This window comes from Lactuca virosa, chromosome 9 (assembly GCF_052849685.1).
Source record: "Lactuca virosa cultivar CGN04683 chromosome 9, Lactuca_virosa_CGN04683_v6, whole genome shotgun sequence".
NCBI classification, from domain to species: Eukaryota; Viridiplantae; Streptophyta; class Magnoliopsida; order Asterales; family Asteraceae; genus Lactuca; species Lactuca virosa.
Window position 1 is genome coordinate 185,007,005 of NC_136434.1, and position 18,965 is coordinate 185,025,969.

An 18,965-nucleotide genomic window follows, 5' to 3' on the forward strand; every position below is an offset into this window, starting at 1 on the left:
TCTATAGGGAATAGATGTGACGGTTGGCTTTTAGCAGGACTGTAGCCAAGAGCTTTGCCTTATGAACTCTACAAGGGTCGTTTCTCCTTGCAGGTTATTAAAAACGCGATTTTGATCGTAGAATCGTACGATTTTATGATCTCATATCCGTATTTCAATTCCGATCTTAGCAAACTTGTTTTTAGGTAGAATCGTAGTAGAATCGTAAATCGAATCGTAGAATCGTAAAGTCGAAAGTGTTCCAATTCTACCTACACTAGTGTTTTTTTACCAGCTTTCCTTCTCATTTGATTCTAATTAAATGAGTATAATTCTAAAACTCCTCATTTAATTCTAATTAAATGAGCAACGATTAGTGTAGTTGAACCTTTGAACCGTAGATGCTTCAAAAATGAATTACTCAAAAGACATGAGAAAGAAATATAGTTTCGTGATTTGTAAATAACTAAATATACTCGTCTTTTTATATATATTTATTTTATTTCATTTTTACATGATGGTTCAACCATTTAACATAGAAGTAACATGAACAAAATAGTCCAATAATTTATAAAAAAGAAAATCAATAGTCATATTGTATATATAATGTTTTTGGCATTTTATGTTAGTTTTGATTAAGTGTGATGGGCTGGAAAGTGAATAGTACGCACATAATTGATGTTAGATAATTAGCAAGATTCTTCATTTTTGGCATTATTTTCTAGATTTTTTGGATATCTGAATGAAAACTAATTAAAACTAGCACTAGTAGTAGTTCATTTGTAGAATCTTACGATTCCGATTTGATTTTACGATCATGATTTTGCAAACCTGAAAACGATTCTATATATACACTTAATTTTGTAAATCTTGTCTCCTTGGACCTGCCACGGATGCTATTTGTTAGATCCCTTCAGGGGTGATGACTCCTGGAACCTCACCAAAGGTGCTTCCTCCGGACGCCTGTTCCCTTATGCGAGTGTCTACCACTCAAATCTCAGGCTTGCAATATAGCTAAAACTAACATCTAGTTGCCTCTAGTAATATGATTATATTAAAATGCTTTTTGGAATTAAATCATCGACGATTGTTAGAGTTGAATTTATTTAAAGTTAAGAAATTGTCTAATCTTATAATAAATCATTGTTGTTGAGTATGTTTTTTTTTTTACTTTTATCAATGACCTTTAAATGTATTTGGCTGGTCTCTAATAATTTAAAAGTCATTATCAAAATATGTTATTAGGCCGCAATACATTGCTTTCATCAAAGAGAACTAATGCTTTTTCATATACCTTTGAGCAAATACTTGATAATACTTCATGAATGACTTGCCTTTTAGCCTTTCGTATCTCATAACCACTTTGGTCAAAGCAAATAAAGAAGGGCAAAAAAGAAACAAGATACATCAAATATTCTTAAAACAAACAACCATTATTCCACATAAATTATCATGGTGTTTTTGTTGTTTACTTGGTGTTAAAAGTACTATTTGACACATTTAACATGATTAATCAACGAAATTCACACAAAACTCTTAATCCCACACGATTGTAACATCTTTAGCATTTCGATTATCGACCAATTGGGCATAGCTCTCAAAAAGTTGAAGAAAAACATTGTATTTGTTGTAAATTCTGAACTGTACCTTATATTACGTGATGTTATATGCTAATGCGTGTAATGCAAAGATTAATGAGTTTATCTTTATCTCTAAATAAGTCAAGATTACAAAATCTAAGATATACTTTGAACACAAAACTAATTTATTACACTAACAATTGATTTCACTTAATAAAATGACCTAAAATATTGTATAAATTTAACTATATTTCAATTGATCTTTGATATAATTGACATGTTAATGATAAAGATGACTCAAACAATTCGTTTATCTACTAATAAATAACCTAAATCATCCCGTTTATGATTGATCTGTAATTAAATAAAAACTAAATTTTAAATATGGTCTCTATGGTTTGTTGAATGTTGCAATTCTAGTCCAATTTTGTATATTGTATCGATTTTGTCCTTATGGTTTTCAATTTTTGCACAAGCGGTCCCTCACCCATGTAATTTTACATAGACGAATAGGCAGCGATTGTGAAATAATTGGAAACTATATAAACCAAAAACCATTTCAAAATTATTCTTATATAAATGTGCTTTAACAAGTGGGTTCAAGGTATATTCTAATTGGGCCTTCAACTCTTTAATTTTGGGCTTTTGTCAAGATCTCTAAAAGTTGCTGAACAACCACAGCTAAGCAAACCCGATTTCAATATTTCGTTGTATTCGCATCACTGTTCTTATTTCTTTCAGACGAAGGATTGCGTTTTCCAATCTCTTCAGGATTTTTTTCTTCTTATAGAGAATCACATTGATCTCTGACGCTCTAGAAACAGTTAATCTTCAATTTGAGTTCATTCGATTTGGTGTTGTTGGTTCGATTTGTTTCGTCGTGAATTCTGAAAGATCTAAAGAATTATGTCTTACGCCTACCTCTTCAAGTACATCATCATAGGAGATACAGGTATACGATCTAATTTCAGTTTAAATTTCTGATTGTTTGATTAATCGTTGTTTCCGTGTACAATCAAACTTTGGTTCTGAGCGTGTTGTTTTGTATAATGTTAATGGCTTAATGCGGATACGATGTCAGTAGAGACTGTTCTTGATTGTGATATGTTTCGTTCAGTTTTTAGGTATTTGTTTCATTATGCTCGTTTTTTCTATTCATTATGAATTATATGTTTATCTATTCCAATGGTTATTACTGTAACACTAGACACTCAGTTATACTTCTATTTAATGATTTTTACAGCCTGTAACCAGAGTCCTATATGTCAAACTTAAAACTGAAAACAACTTCAGATGTGATTTTACTTAAGGAATCTGAAACAATTGAGCAGAAACTTGATTTTATGTAGACTTAATCGTTCATCATGATGATAATCGATACATGTCTTAAACTCAAAGAGGATTATTACAAGACTTGTTGGAGGTTATTAGTATAAGTTGCACAAAATTTGCAGTCATAATCTAATTTCAGATTCATGATTTGGTTTGAAACATTGTATGAGATGATGTAAATAACGTTTAACATGTGCACAGGGGTTGGAAAATCATGCCTTCTTTTGCAGTTCACAGACAAACGTTTTCAACCTGTTCATGATTTAACAATTGGTGTAGAATTTGGTGCAAGAATGATCACCATTGACAACAAACCAATAAAGCTACAAATCTGGGACACGGTTTGTTATTCACTTTCTCTACCTTTTCTATTCTTTCCACCTTTATTTATTCCAAAACCATTTTTTTTCTTTATTTTTTCTTACTCAATCAATTATTCATTTTTTTTGTATGACAGGCGGGCCAGGAGTCATTTAGATCTATAACAAGATCTTACTACAGAGGCGCTGCTGGCGCACTTTTAGTTTATGACATCACCAGGTATGATTCCATTGTAAGTAACACAATCACAATCACAGTCACAGTCAAAATTAGACACAGACACAGGCACAAGTCACAGTCACAGTCAGAATTGCAGAGTTACAAGTCAGAGTCAGGGTGACAGTGACAGTGACAGCTAATGTTGTGTGTATGATGGATGATGTATGATGGATGATGGATGATGGATGATGTAGGAGGGAGACATTCAATCATCTTGCAAGTTGGTTGGAGGATGCAAGGCAACATGCAAATGCAAATATGACAGTTATGCTAATTGGCAACAAATGTGATCTTGCACACAGACGAGCTGTTAGTACGGAAGAAGGAGAACAATTTGCAAAAGAAAATGGTCTGATTTTCATGGAAGCCTCAGCAAAAACAGCACAGAATGTTGAGGAGGTAAAGCGTACACCATGATAATGGAATATAATGACTCATTCTATTATTACTTTTTTTTTTTTTTGTTAATTTCCATTTCTGATTTACAAATTCTCTTTCAGGCATTTATAAACACAGCTGGAACAATTTATAAGAAGATTCAAGATGGAGTTTTTGACGTATCAAACGAGGCAAGTCTAAGCTTTTCGTTCATACAAATTTGGTGCTATTTTGTACTAATCTGAATGAGACAAAAATTGCAATGTTCTGTCCCATACAAAAAGACATAAATACCCTTGTAAAAAAAATAGTCATCTCATATTTTTCTTTTTTTGGTGTATGGCAGTCTTATGGGATTAAAGTCGGATATGGTGGGGTTCCGGGGCCATCAGGAGGAAGAGAGGGCACCCCTCAGCAACAAGGAGCCTGTTGCAGTTAAAATGACGAAAAAGTCCTTGGCTTAATGCATCCTTGCATCACATGACCACAGTATTTCTGGCTTCTTTTTTTATTCGTTACTTATGATTAGCTCTTTTTTTATGGATGTAAAATTGGTGTCAGTTTATAATCTGATAAATTAGTATATATTTACTTTATTTATCTATGCTATTGATATGGTGAATTTGGTTCAAATTCATCTTTGTGATTTGTAGGGTAGGGCCCACCATTTTGTAACTGTCCAACGGCTTTGTAGCTTTGTAATTGCCCACAAATCACAGCCATTAGATGAATATGATCCAAGGGTTGTGATCAAGTTCTTAGGTATTCATAAATATTTAAGTTTTGATTTGAACTTGACTGTTCACTAGCATACACATGCTTTATATATGGGCTAGTCCCTACTCCCTAATGTAAAAATGGGAAAAGGGTTTATCACATGATAACAATCATTTCTTCTTCCATCACAAAAAGACTACTTGTTTTGCGAATATGGATCTCCCGCCTCTCCACTACAAAGAAATAGTCTAAATGTCTTATTTTGTGAATATGTAATCAATCATTGTGTGCCCAATATGATGTTCGAATTAGCCAATTGAATGGGTAAAAAATCTTCGGTAATGATTGGCTTATTTGAATTCTCGCACAACCACAATGTTCTAACTCTTTTTTTTTTTCTTGCATTTATTGCCCGACATATATTTCTGATCACATCGGTAACACAAAGCACGAACTCTCTTTTGTTGCAATTTAGTATCCGAAAGCCTTCTAAATTCCCCACATTCCTTGCTTCATGTTGGCTTATTTGAAATTGAGTTCAAGATTCTTATTGTCTTCTAAACTTTGATCGATAGTAGGGGTGCAAACGAGCCGAACCGAACCCGAGCCTTGCCAGGCTCGGCTCGGGCTCGGGCTCGTTTAAGTTATATGAGGCTCGAGCTCGAGCTCGGCTCGATTCGAGCTTCTTGTACTGAGCTCGGCTCGAGCTTGTAAATAATTATACAAGCTCGACTCGTTTTTTGTCTGACGTGCCTAAATAAGCTTAAGCTCACCTCGAGCTCGTTAAGAAGCTCGTTTACTAATACCCTAAATCCCTAATCCTCAAATATGTTTTTATTTTAATATATAAAAATAATAATAAATTATTTTTTATAAAGACTCGTTTAGGCTCGCGAGCCTAATCGAGCATAGAGACATAGACTCGAGCTCGAGCTCGTTTAATAAACGAGCTTAATAATAAGCTCGAGCTCGGCTTGGGCTCGTTTAAAATCGGTTTCGAGTCGAGCTTTTAACGATCCGATCCCGAGTAGCTCACGAATAGTTTGACTTGTTTGCACCCCTAATCGGTAGTTATTTTGAAATTTGATTTATAGAACTTATTCCTATATATTATTTTATTTTTTTCTTCCAAGAAGTTCGATACTTCCATGTAGTCCTTTTGGCCCATTATCCTTAATTTTTAGGTTCCAACCCATTTACAACCGACCTATGAATACATCAATTATCGGGAGTATAGCCACAAGTTCTAGCTTTTTCCCCATAGGCTACACGGTATGGGTAGAACCGGAACACTACATCTTAGGTGCGGTTTAGGATGAAAGATTTTTGGGTGTGGTATCTTCTCTCTCTCTCCAATTGGTCAACTGCTGCTTCTTTAATTTTTTTTTTAGTTTTTAATATATAATTTAATTATATATAAACTAAAAAGTTATAAAAATATATTAAAATTTATGATTTTTAATTTATAAAAAATAGTATAATATTTGTATAAAATATATTTAAAAAATAAAAAGTGAATAATTTTTAGGTTTAAAAAAAAAATGAGAAATATGAAAAGGAAACATCACTGAAAAAGTGAAAAATGAAAGGTATAAACGTTATGAACTTAAAGCACTCATCTATGCCTATATTGGAAACTATATTGGAAGCCAACTCATCATCCTTCAAACTCTTGTAAAGAAAAAACGATGGGCCACCTAACGTTTGAATCGATAAACTAAAGTAATAAATTAGTAATAAGTGACGATTATTTTCTTGTAGGCTTTAGAAAAAAAATAGAAGTAAGATGCGATGTGCTTTTGACGGATCTGTACTTTTGATGGATTTCACCGTCGGAAGACGTTTCCCCGACACCAATCTGGATCGTATCTCTCAGGCACCGTCGGACGCCGTTATGGGTACGATGCTCACTCTCCGACGCCGATCTGGATCGTATCTGTGCTTCAGGCGGTGGTGTTGACGGAACTCACCCCAGACGGCGTTCACTTACTTGATTCAGGTACGTTCTTGTCTAAACCTTCTGAATTGTGCTTCATCTTGGCTAATTGAAGCATTTTCATCTTCAAACTGCCGCCGATCTCTTTAAATCGCGACTCCATTTTTCCGAGTTTTCTTTCAAATTCTGTTCAATCGACTCCAGCTTGGAGTCAAATCGATTTTGATTCGACTGTATAATGACAATTGCGTTTTCAATTTATTCTACTCTATTGTTTAATGATCGAGCTCCCATAGGGACTACACTTTTGATTCCCTACACTTACACACTGATTTCAAGTCACTCTAGCTTCAAGCTTTCAATTTCCAGAATCCACCACCCTGATACCAATTTGATAAGCAATAACCGAGAATTTAGAGAAAAACATAGAAAATCACGAGAAATTGCTACTGGATTTAATGAACCCACACTCAGAGGGGAACTCTCCAAAACAAGTGTGCAAAAGACATATGATGCCTGACTAATTCTTCTCCTAAGTTTTTATACCCTCACACCTGATCTGGATTTCCGTTAAGGTCAAAAAAGAAGAAAAACAAGATCTTGAAGGTGGAGTAATAAACCTTAAAGCCAAATCGAAATCCTTATCTTGCTGCTATTTTTACCAAAATTTGCAACTTAGAAAAAAAGTTTCATTGCATCTTTTAATCTATCTTTTATTTTTGAAAAAAGGTTATTTACATTCAAAGGCAACTGGTTAAAAAGGGGTTGTTTGTTAAAATATGTACATTTTGTAGTAGTTTTAGATATTTGTTCAATCAAAAAGCATGATACTCTTTTTGTTAAATGTTACATTATCCTCATTTTCTTCAATAAAAAAAAGGCAATTAGTTAAAAAGGACTCTTTGTTAAATGTTGCAATTTCGTTTATTTTATAGTAGTTTTTTCTTCGTTATAAGTTGAATCATATCACTTTAGTTGGTTATCAAAGTGAATCGTATCATATTTAGCTGTTTAAAAAATGACAAGTAATATGTATAACTATTCTAACATATTTGTTTATCAAAGTAAATCATATAACTTTTAGTTTAAATGCTCTCTATTGCTTGGTTTATGTTATAGCTACATAGTTTTTACAAAGTTTTTACATAGTTTTTGATGATTAAAAACAATAAAAATGTTGACGATTAATAACTAAAACAAATAAATATTTGGAAATTTTTTAGTTATTATGTAGGAAGTATGAGATGTTATTTCATTTTTTCCAATGTTATCGCTTATTTTATCTAGAAGTATTATGAATAATTTAAGTAATCATTTTTACCCATCAGTAGAATCATAAGAGAAAGAAAAATAAATAAATAAAACTTTTGGGGATGGAGATTAAAAATGAGCGAGTGAAGAGAATTATTAATGACTTTATTTAGGAAATAAGAAATTTAGAAGGATTTTGACAAGTTTTGAATTTTTTGGTTTGTAATGAGAATTATTGCTTGCTGATAAGATACACACAATGGGTCGGTGTTAAGTGTAGGACATGTTGATTCTAACATCCTTATAAAATAATGATGCTCATATTAGTTTTTAAAACAATAAGCATCAACATCAATACATATACTTTGGGGAAAGATGTCAAAAATCGTCTCATACAATGTTTCATCTCATTTTTGTTAACGCTGTAAAGTTTAAGTATGATAACCGTTTGAGCTTATCATTTTGGAATTTCAATTGTAAATGAAGTAGCTGTCTTTGTCTATGTCGACATAATTTACATTACAAGAGACGGAGTTTCCATCCTTTTGGTTAAAAGAAAAGGAACTAACACTAGATTATTATTTTGATTTTTTGTTTATTGCATATTTCATTGACGTACATAGAAAAAAAATCTAGTAATTTTAAGTGCTAATCACAGTCGATTCCATGAGGAACCATTTCTGTTATGCATAGGAATGCTTGTGCGATATATTCATTTGTTCAAAACATGAAATTAATTAAAAAAAAATGCAATTATGGTTTATATCTACGATGTTTTTTAATAAGCGTATATTTTCATGTGCATAACTTAATGAGTATATTTGGGCGAGATAGTTGTACATAACGTGCACATAATGACATTGAACTCTTTGCATTGATCCTTTTATCAAACAATAAATTATTGAAAATTATTTTATGTATTTTAACATCTGATGAACCTTCGTATATTGTATATATTATAGAAGAATCATGATTAGTTTATTCATTTTTTTTATATTTGGCTAATAGTATTCGATATATTTTAAATTAAATTAACCGACAGTTTTGAGGCTTATAGATCCCATGTGTTTTTGTTTCGTCCATTGATGTAATATTGTTACCAAATGAACTTTTAATTTGTTTATCGATTTGGCTAAAATAAAAAACTTTTAGTTTTATACGATGTTATATATGTTATATATGTGAACTATGAACCTAAAATTTTGACAGAGTTTGACATATTGATAATGTTTATGTAATAAACGGTTATATATATTTTATTAATTTTTTTTACATCTTTTATGGATAATTTTGACCATTATTTAAAAGTATATATTGTTGTTGATCAACATGTATGGCTATAAATAGGCGGATTTCTCTCTACCTTAGAGGTATATATATACTGATGCAAGTTGGATTACCAATATTGATGACTACTTATCCACAAGTGGTTGGGTATTACTACTTTGTCCATGGACCAATCTCGTCGCCCTCAAATAAGCAAATTTACATCATCAATTCGACAATGAAATATGAATTTGTAGCTCTCTAGTTACTGCCGGTAAGGAGGCAGAGTAGTTAAGGAATATGATTTTTTAGATTTCATTACAGCCAAAACCTATTTCACCTATTTCTATACACTGTGATGGTGCACCAACCTTATCTAAGTCATATAGTCAAGTGTATAATAGGAAGTCATAACATTTAGGTGTTAGCCATAATATGGTACGTGGGCTAATTACTCGTCGGATAGTTTATAGGTTATGTCGAGTTTGTTCGACTTAATAGAATCTAGTCGATCATTTAACGAAAGGATTAGCTAAGAAATTGATAAATATGTCAGTTATCAAGATAAGTTTAAGTCCCGTTTGGTATCTCTGAAAGGGTAAGATACCCAATTCTCTCCTAATACAATGCTAGGAATTAATTCAATGTTGAAGGCTTGCTTTTGGAGATCAAAGCACATTGGTTTACTTCATCCCAAGGTATGTGCTTAAAACTGCAAATTAAAATTAGGATAAATAGTTTGTTAACAGCTCTATTAAAAAAATGTATGTGTTGATGCATTAATTAAAAGGACCATCTATGTGAGTGAAGTTTTACCGCTTCAGGAAGCTTAGTGCTTGGCTTTTATGCACTCGTGAGGACAAAACAATGACTTGTAATAGTTTCAAGCATGAACATTAGAATTTATGTAAAAACTTGTGTGTATAATATCTTCAATTACTCAAATGAGTTGATGGATTCAATCCTAAGGACATCGTGATTCTTGAGTATTTGAAATTTGTCGAGACAAACTGAGTTGAACTATAGTTATAATATGAGATTGGAGGTGTTCTCTACTCGATCGAGATAAGCCAAAGTGAATTCGGGACCATAGGGGTCCCGGGGCAACACCCCTGGTGGGGTTCCAAATAGCCCCTAGCAGGGTAAGGGGGTCGTCCTTATGGTGTCTAAGGGGCGGTAGTTACTTCTAACAAATCTCATGCTAAAAAATTTGTCCGTTCGAATTTTCATATATATATATATATATATATATATATATATATATATATATATATATGTGTGTGTGTGTGTGTGTGTGTGTGTGTGTGTGTGCGCGCGCGTGCGTGCGTGGAACCGGCCGGAACCAGATAGAACTGATCGGGTCGGGACCGGGACGATATTCTTGTGGATTTTTGGAACCGGGAACCGGTAGAAACGGAACCCCGGTAGAACCGGCAAAAACCGGAACCTTATGTTGCTATTTCTCGAGGACCGGTTCCAACATTGAAGACACGGCAAGAACCGGTAGGAACCGGTAGAACCGGCGGTCCGGTTCGGTTCTTAATTTCGGCCGACTTCGGTTCCCGGGCCTGGTCGGTTCCAGCTGGATTGGTTCCTTTGCTCATCCCCGTGTGTGCCTGCCTGCCTGCCTCTAAGGCATATGACAAACCATAAACTTTTCTTAATTTATTTAAGCACCACTTATTGCTTGTCAATGATGCGTACTAGGGTTGCTTGTGAACCACTTAGTATTCTTACAACAAAGGCAATGTCAGGAAGTCTTAGGTTCGACCTTGGTTTTAAAAAGTGCGATGTGCAGCATTGCGATTAGGATCTCGGAGGCCGATGCGTGATGCACGATGTGAATGCGATGACAACATTTAAGTGTGGCACACAAGTGGTAATTACCAATATATGTTTACCAATATACTAAAAACCCATAAAGATATAAAATGAAACCTAATGTATCGATCATGAAACCAAATCTATTGGTAATTAGTTAACCAAAATTCAAAAACCAGAATGCAAAATGCATATTTGTCGGATCAATATTGAAGTCAGATGAAGCATTGACTGCATTGTTAGTATCCATGAATGAGAGTAGAAAGAATAACAGAGAAGAGAAGCTGAGGTTAACTAAATGTCAATCAAAAAAGATGAGGGAAGAGGAAGAGTGGAAGACTAATAGATAAAGAAAAGAGAGAAGAAAAGATTGTCGTGTGAATTGTGATCTATGTGTCGTGCCTCTTTGTATTTTGGTACGCAAATGTCTAGGTTAGAAATAGGGCTGACTAGAACTAATTAACAATTGCACGTGCTTTTTTAATTATATAAAAAATATGACCATGATGTGTTGGATGCGTACACATTTCCTGGCAACATGTAGGTCGCAACGCCTTAGACCATACGGAGCGGGCAACGCCACCGGCCGTTATGCTTATGTGGCAGGCCCTTAACGGCGCCATGGCGGCAGGAACACCGCCCCAGCCAGCCGTTATCGGGTGTTATGCCACCGGGCGTGATGGTGGTAACGGGACGAAACGCATGTTATTCCTCTGCTTTTTTCCTGATTTGCTTCTTCTCAACGTCGTTTCAAATAAGAAACACCATTTCCTTTTGATGTTTATTGATATGTTATGAAGAGAAGAAGATGATGTGGCACCCATAACGTGGGTATGGGCGTTACCCACACCCACCAGCCTTACACATATGTTGCCCTTATTCCATCGCATCGCAACGGCCGCATCATCGCATCAATCATGCTTTTTTAAGCCAAGGGTTTGACTATAGAAAAACTCGAAATAATGCCTATTTGCGGTCATACATTATGTTTATTAACAACAATATGATTATCTCATATATAATGGTCAAAATTAACAATACAAGATGTAAATAAAATACATAATCATTTATTGCATTGACATTATCAATTTGTCAAGATTCTAGGTTCACCACAGTTCACATAAATAATATCGTATAAAACTTAGATGGTATTTGGGATTCCTTTTAGAATGATTTTTGACTTTTAACTTTTCCAAAAAGTCAATTTTGACTTTTAACTTTTCCAAAAAGTCAAAAAAGAAAAGCCCAAAGGTGTTTGGGTAGTAGAAAAGTTCTTTTGAAAATGACTTTTTGAATATAAGAAAAATAGAGGTTTCTAAAAGTTACGAAAATGTGACTTATTGTGACTTTTAGTTATTTTACATGTAAAAGTTAAACCAAACAATTTTTAAAAACAATTTTTGTCTTTTGCCCCTCAAAAAGTAATCCACACATATTTTAAGAAAGTCCTTTTGCAAAAAGTCTTTTTACAAAAAAAGGACTTTTAAGGTTAAAAAGTAATCTTAAACACCCTCTTAAAGTTCTTCATTTTAGCCAAATTGATAAACAAATCAAAAGTTTCTTTCATAACCATATTAGATCAATCGATAAAGCAAGATTTTTAGCCAAAAGTAATCTTAAACACCCTCTTAAAGTTCTTCATTTTAGCCAAATTGATAAACAAATCAAAAGTTTCTTTCATAACCATATTAGATCAATCGATAAAGCAAGATTTTTAGCCAAATTGACAACTCCAATGATTTTTAGCCAAATTGACAACTCCAAATTAGAGACAATAATATTAGCAAGTTAATAAGTAAATCATACATCAGAATAAATACGTATAATCAACAACCTAAAAAACTAACAAAAATAATCATCATAGAGTAATTGATAAAAGTTTTAAATGCCTAATTTCTAATGCCTTTTTAATTTACTAAAAATAAATTAGTTACCTTTTAGTATTATACAAACTCAAAACCATGACTTTTTGGTTCTTTAAATTTACAAATATAAAATATGACTTCTTTTTATATTGCTTGACAATATATATGGTAAATAAAAAGGAAAATTATATTTTAGTGCCTTAGAAATCCCTTGTGTTGGATCAAAAGTATTTTAAAATCTTGATAGAATGTGGTTATGATTTTAGAATTTGACTTTCGAATTTAGATTATCTTTAGTGAGATTTTTTTGAATCAAAGTCACTTATAGAAACGGTATTATAGATCTTTATTTTTTACGTTATAATCTATTTCTAACAAAATGGTTTTTTTCATTTTTGAAAAGAAAGAATCCACAAAATGGAACCATATAAAGAGAATCTATAATTATTTAACATTTAAAGAAAATAAACTCATACTTCCTGTCAAAAGATAATGGTGGCGGTGGGTTATATGGACCATCAATTAACCAATCAAATATATTGAGTTATTAGTCTTTCTAGTATATGAATTGAAACAGTTGGGGGGTGGTGAAGCACCCGCTTGCCCCCCATTGGCTCCGCCACTGAGGCTAGCAAGATATCAACTATCATTCGAGATAACAGCGTAAACAAGTGGTCTTCAGGAATCACTGCTTCTTCTTCTTGGGTGGTAACCATAATGATGGATTGTGCAATGCGGTACATTGAATTCATAACAATGAACTCCCAAGATACGTTATGCACCAGTTCTCCATCCAAAATTTGTTTTGCTTTGTTAGAAAACCACCCAAGGATCTCTCCATGGTTGTTTTCCCTTGAAATGCACTTTTCTCCACCCACATGTAGTTGTCGTCCAATTCATCCCACAGCTTCCTTGCCGCCAATTGAGCTTTCACAAGCTCAGATGATGCATTACACAAGCTCTCATCCACAAGATTTGTGTAAAAGTGACCCTTACCAACACTTTCAAATAAGTTGTCGATTATGTCCCTATCCATACTCGGAAGAGCAATGGCGATGCATGTTAAGCTTGTTACTGCCAAGATCCAACTGCGAGGAAGTTCAACAGGTAGTAAAGGTTCCACTTGATATAGGTCGAAATTCTCTACCCCCTCGAACCGGCAGAGTTTTCAAGAAGCTTTATCAGTCTCTTAGGTTGCTCCTCCTTCCCTATTTGGATCAACTAACCAAGAGAGTCTGAAATCCGTTTCATAGATGTTTCTTCAAGCTCCATATTTTCATCAAGATACAGGTCGTATATGCTCAACTAACCAAGAGAGTCTGAAATCCGTTTCATAGATGTTTCTTCAAGCTCTATATTTTCATCAAGATACAGGTCGTATATGCTCATGTCTTCATGATCTGTATCGATGTTGGTTGAGGATGGAGTAAATGGTACCATCTTCTTGAAATGGTACACGAAAACACTTGGCACCATAATGGGGAAGATTTGCATCATCTTCGATGTTACAACGACCCCCTTATGGAATCCAATCAAAAGTCTAAGACCGGTGCTTTTCAGTTTCCGGATAAACCTTCTTAATCTCCGACTCCTTAACCGAAAGGTTATTGGATTTTCCTTCCACTCTAATAGGGTATGAGTCCAATATCTTTCCACTCTGAACACATCTACCATAAGCTCCCAGCCCCCTACCAAAAGATTAAAGATTTGTATCTCACAACTGTAAAACATCTAATGATAGGGGCAATGACCCCTATTATAGTTCCACTGAACTGTGCTATAAGGATAGAAAACGTAGACCAACTGTATGCTGAATCCTGTACCAAATCATCAGGTGAAGCAAGTTGTGTCACCGCTATAAATATGTAAAATCCCAAACTGACTAAAGAAATCAAGAGAGAAAAAAAGCAAATCGGATTGCTAGAAAGCGCAAACTCAGGGTTACGCGTTTCTGCCATGATCAAGTATCGTTCCACATGGCTACTTAGACTCTTAAAAGAGTATATTGTGTCATGCGGTGCTTGATCCTTCCAAACCGTTTTGCTAAGCGTCTGATACTTGGCATCTAAAATTTTGTTAGACGATGAAACTGTTATAGCAAAAGCGAGTAAAAGTATTAGTTGGAACAAGAAAAAACCAACGTACAAGTATCCAAACTTAGAAATGACACGACTAATACACTGCACCCAAGTGTTCCCGATGACAGTGATTATGAGAATAGCGAAAGTTATGGCGATTGATAGAAGTTCTTTGGTGTCCTTGGACGCCAAAGAAGGCATGATGTTTGTGATCATTGTGCACATAAAAGCCAAGCTTCCAAACTTGGCTGTTATGTCCACCTTTCCATTCATCGGGCTTGTCATATCCGTAGATAATTTCACTGCGGCTGTTGCAAATGTTAGAGAAACAACACCCAGATAGAAATATCTACATGGTAACCAATATCGCTTGTTGTAGAAACCACTCCACAAATCAAGTAATATAGTCAGACAGCATTGCAATGATGCTATCAGGATGAATACCCCAACCCACACCACAGGTCGGTTATAGGTGGCTTCCATTTCAGATTGAAACACTATGGAACAGTATTTCATTAGAGATGAATACATAAAGTCAGTGACATACATTGGTATCACTGCATTAGCTCCATCAGGCCTCGATACTGACTTTATCATTTCATTACAATAATCCGAAGAGGCATTATAAGAGAGAATGTTTGACATCTTTATTGATTTGTATTGTTTTGAAAATTCATACCAACATCATAATTTTATATAAGGATGTTATAATAAACATGTCCCACACTTAATAATGACCCTATCACCCTATGTGTGTATCTTGTCAGCAAGCATATATAAATTATCATTAAAAACTACAAGTTTCGATCAAAACTTGTCCAAATCCTTCTAAGTTTCTCATTTCCCAAATAAGATCATTTGTATTTCTCTTCACTCACTCATCTATAATTTCCATCCCCAAAAGTTAGTTAAAAATGATTTTTAAATTATTCAAAACGTTTACACATAAAATAAGCATTAACATTTAGAAAAAGAAAATAACATCTCATACATGCTACATAATACCAAGAAAATTTCCAATTGTTTATTTCTTTTAGCTAACACTTTCTTGCATGCATGGAAAGTTCAAAATGCCTTTAAAGCAACACAAGGGGTAATATAATTGAGTGGAATTACATAAGAAAAGAAAAAAAAAAAAACAATCCCAGAAATTAGAGATGCATACCGAGTGATAAATAAAATAAATTATAATAAACTAAACAATCCCGAAAATTAGTGGGAATCATCAGAATCTCGTCAAGTGTATTTGGTGTGGACCTTGCATCGGGCTATATTCACATTTGGTGCCAAAGAGTTATTACCCACAAGAGTTTCATGCTAGACGTCTTGACTCTTGATCAATTTTCTATCGTTGATGCTACTAAATGTAGAACTCTGATCTGATGCCTTAAGATGATTAAGAGAGACAAGAATAAAATAAACACTGTTTTGATAGATACCGAACAACAACATATTAACTCTCATACACACACACACATATATATATATATATATATATATATATATATATATATATATATATATTAACTCTCATGTATCTAACAGCATCACCAGACATTACTTTTGTTGTAAGCCTAATCAGCAGATTCATGGAATCTCCATAGATCAATCATTGGGAGGCTGCGAAAAGAATTCTAAGATGTTAATGAGACAATGGATCATGGAATTACTTATGAGAAAGTAGACAAGTTTGACCTCAAAGGTTATAGTGACAGTGACTTTGGAGGAGATCAAGAAGATAGCAAGAGCACCGCTGGATATGTTTTCAATCTTTGTTCTGGTGCAATTTCATGGCAGTCAGCACTCTCCTCTGCAGAAGCCGAGTATATGTCTTTGTCAATTGCTGGATGTCAAGCCTTATGGCTAAGGTCAGTTATGAATGAATTAAGTCAACCTCAATGGGAAGCAACTAGCATTTTTTGTGACAACAAATCTGCCATTGCTCTATCCAAAAATTCGGTCTTTCATGGAAAAAGTAAGCATATCAGGCTCAAGTTTCACTTTGTTCGAGAGTTAGTAAAGGATCAAGAAATTGAGGTTGAATATTGTTGCTCAAAAGATCAAGTTGTCGATATATTTACAAAGTCTTTGCAAGTTGGAGCACTCAATCATTTAAAGAAGAATTTGGGTGTTGCTAATGTCTAGCTTAAGGGGAAGTGTTAGAATTAAGCTAGTCATTAGAACCGTTAGGAATGAAGTATTTATGGCTGTTAATAGATAGTTATAGCAGTTTAGTAACCGTTGGTATCTGAATAGTTGTAATAATTGTAACGGTTGAAATATATATATATATATATATATATATATATATATATATATATATATATATATATATATATATATATATATATATATATATATATATATATATATAAAAGTGTGTATGAGAGTTAATATGTTGTTGTTCGGTATCTATCAAAACAGTGTTTATTTTATTCTTGTCTCTCTTAATCATCTTAAGGCATCAGATCAGAGTTCTACATTTAGTAGCATCAACGCTAGAAAATTGATCAAGAGTCAAGACGTCTAGCATGAAACTCTTGTGGGTAATAACTCTTTGGCACCAAATGTGAATATAGCCCGATGCAAGGTCCACACCAAATACACTTGACGAGATTCTGATGATTCCCACTAATTTTCGGGATTGTTTAGTTTATTATAATTTATTTTATTTATCACTCGGTATGCATTTCTAATTTCTGGGATTGTTTTTTTTTTCTTTTCTTATGTAATTCCACTCAATTATATTACCCCTTGTGTTGCTTTAAAGGCATTTTGAACTTCCCATGCATGCAAGAAAGTGTTAGCTAAAAGAAATGAACAATTGGAAATTTTCTTGGTATTATGTAGCATGTATGAGATGTTATTTTCTTTTTCTAAATGTTAATGCTTATTTTATGTGTAAACGTTTTGAATAATTTAAAAATCATTTTTAACCAACTTTTGGGGATGGAAATTATAGATGAGTGAGTGAAGAGAAATGCAAATGATCTTATTTGGGAAATGAGAAACTTAGAAGGATTTGGACAAGTTTTGATCGAAACTTGTAGTTTTTAATGAGAAATTATATATGTTTGCTGACAAGATACACACATAGGGTGATAGGGTCAATGTTAAGTGTGGGACATGTTTATTACAACATCCTTATAAAATAATGATGTTGGTATGAATTTTCAAAACAATAAGATCAATCAATAAAGATGTCAGACATGGTCTCGTCATATAATGCCTCATCTGAGTACTGTAAACAAATGATGCATTCTGTATATATATAGGCCTAAGGGAGCTAATGCGGTGATACCTATGTACGTCACCGACTTTATGTATTCATCTTTCTTGAGATACTGTTCCATAGTGTTTCAATCTTAAATGAAAGCCGCCTATAACCGACCTGTGGTGTGGGTTCGGGTGTTCATCCTGATAGCATCATTGCAATGTTGTCGGACTATATTACTTGATTTGTGGAGTGGTTTCTACAACAATCGATATTGGTTCCTATGTAGATATTTCTATCTCGGTGTTGTTTCTCTAACATTCGCAACAACCGCAGTGAAATTATCTACGGATATGACGAGCCCGGTGGACATAACAGCCAAGTTTGGAAGCTTGGCTTTTATGTGCACAATGATCACAAACATCATGCCTTCTTTGGCGTCCAAGGACACCAAAGAACTTCTATCAATCGTGATAAGGTTTGCTATTCTCATAATCACTATCAACGGGAACACTTGAGTGCAGTGTATTAGCGGCGTTATTTCTAATTTTGGATACTTGTACGTTGGTTGTTTCTTGTTACAACTAATACTTTTACTCTCTTTTGCTGTAACAGTTTCATCCTCTAAAAAAATTTTAGAAGCCAAGTATCAGATGCTTAGCAAAACGGTTTTCAAGGATCAAGCACCACATGACACAATATACATACTCTTTTAAGAGTCTATGTAGCCATGTGGAAAGATACTTGATCATGGCAGAAACATGTAACCCTGAGTTTGCGCTTGCTAGCAATCCGATATGCTTTTTTTCTCTCTTAATTTCTTTAGTCAGTTTGGGATTTTACATATTTATAGCGGTGGCACAACTTGGTTCACCTGATGATTTGGTACAGGATTCAACGTACAGTTGGTCTACGTTTCCTATCCTTATAGCACAGTTCAGTGGAACTATAATAGGGGTCATTGCCCCTATCATTAGATGTTTTACAGTTGTGAGATACAAATCTTTT

At 33.9% G+C, this 18,965-nt stretch overlaps 1 protein-coding gene and 1 long non-coding RNA gene across 2 annotated transcripts in view; both read left to right on the forward strand.

The window, feature by feature from the left end:
• The first annotated feature begins 2,320 nt into the window (after nucleotides 1-2,320).
• LOC145135745 (ras-related protein RABB1c-like) lies at nucleotides 2,321-4,413 on the forward strand. The gene is made up of 6 exons (XM_079069974.1): nucleotides 2,321-2,511; nucleotides 3,093-3,232; nucleotides 3,349-3,431; nucleotides 3,626-3,830; nucleotides 3,932-4,000; nucleotides 4,156-4,413. The coding sequence occupies exons 1-6, from the start codon at nucleotides 2,466-2,468 to the stop codon at nucleotides 4,246-4,248; spliced, it is 636 nt and encodes a 211-aa protein (XP_078926100.1). The 5' UTR covers nucleotides 2,321-2,465; the 3' UTR covers nucleotides 4,249-4,413.
• A 1,750-nt stretch (nucleotides 4,414-6,163) lies between these two features.
• LOC145136692 (uncharacterized) overlaps nucleotides 6,164-18,965 on the forward strand; it is a 28,953-nt gene continuing 16,151 nt past the window's right edge. Inside the window, exon 1 of the long non-coding RNA XR_013720669.1 lies at nucleotides 6,164-6,525. This is a non-coding gene — a long non-coding RNA (uncharacterized LOC145136692). The remainder of the gene's footprint in view (nucleotides 6,526-18,965) is intronic.

Excerpts from the sequence above, each read along its gene's own strand:
- LOC145135745 (XM_079069974.1), top strand. The coding sequence starts at position 2,466 with ATGTCTTACGCCTACCTCTTCAAGTACATCATCATAGGAGATACAG. Across the intron at positions 3,233-3,348 it reads AGCTACAAATCTGGGACACG|GCGGGCCAGGAGTCATTTAG; the intron begins GTTTGTTATTCA and ends TTTGTATGACAG. Across the intron at positions 3,831-3,931 it reads CAGCACAGAATGTTGAGGAG|GCATTTATAAACACAGCTGG; the intron begins GTAAAGCGTACA and ends ATTCTCTTTCAG.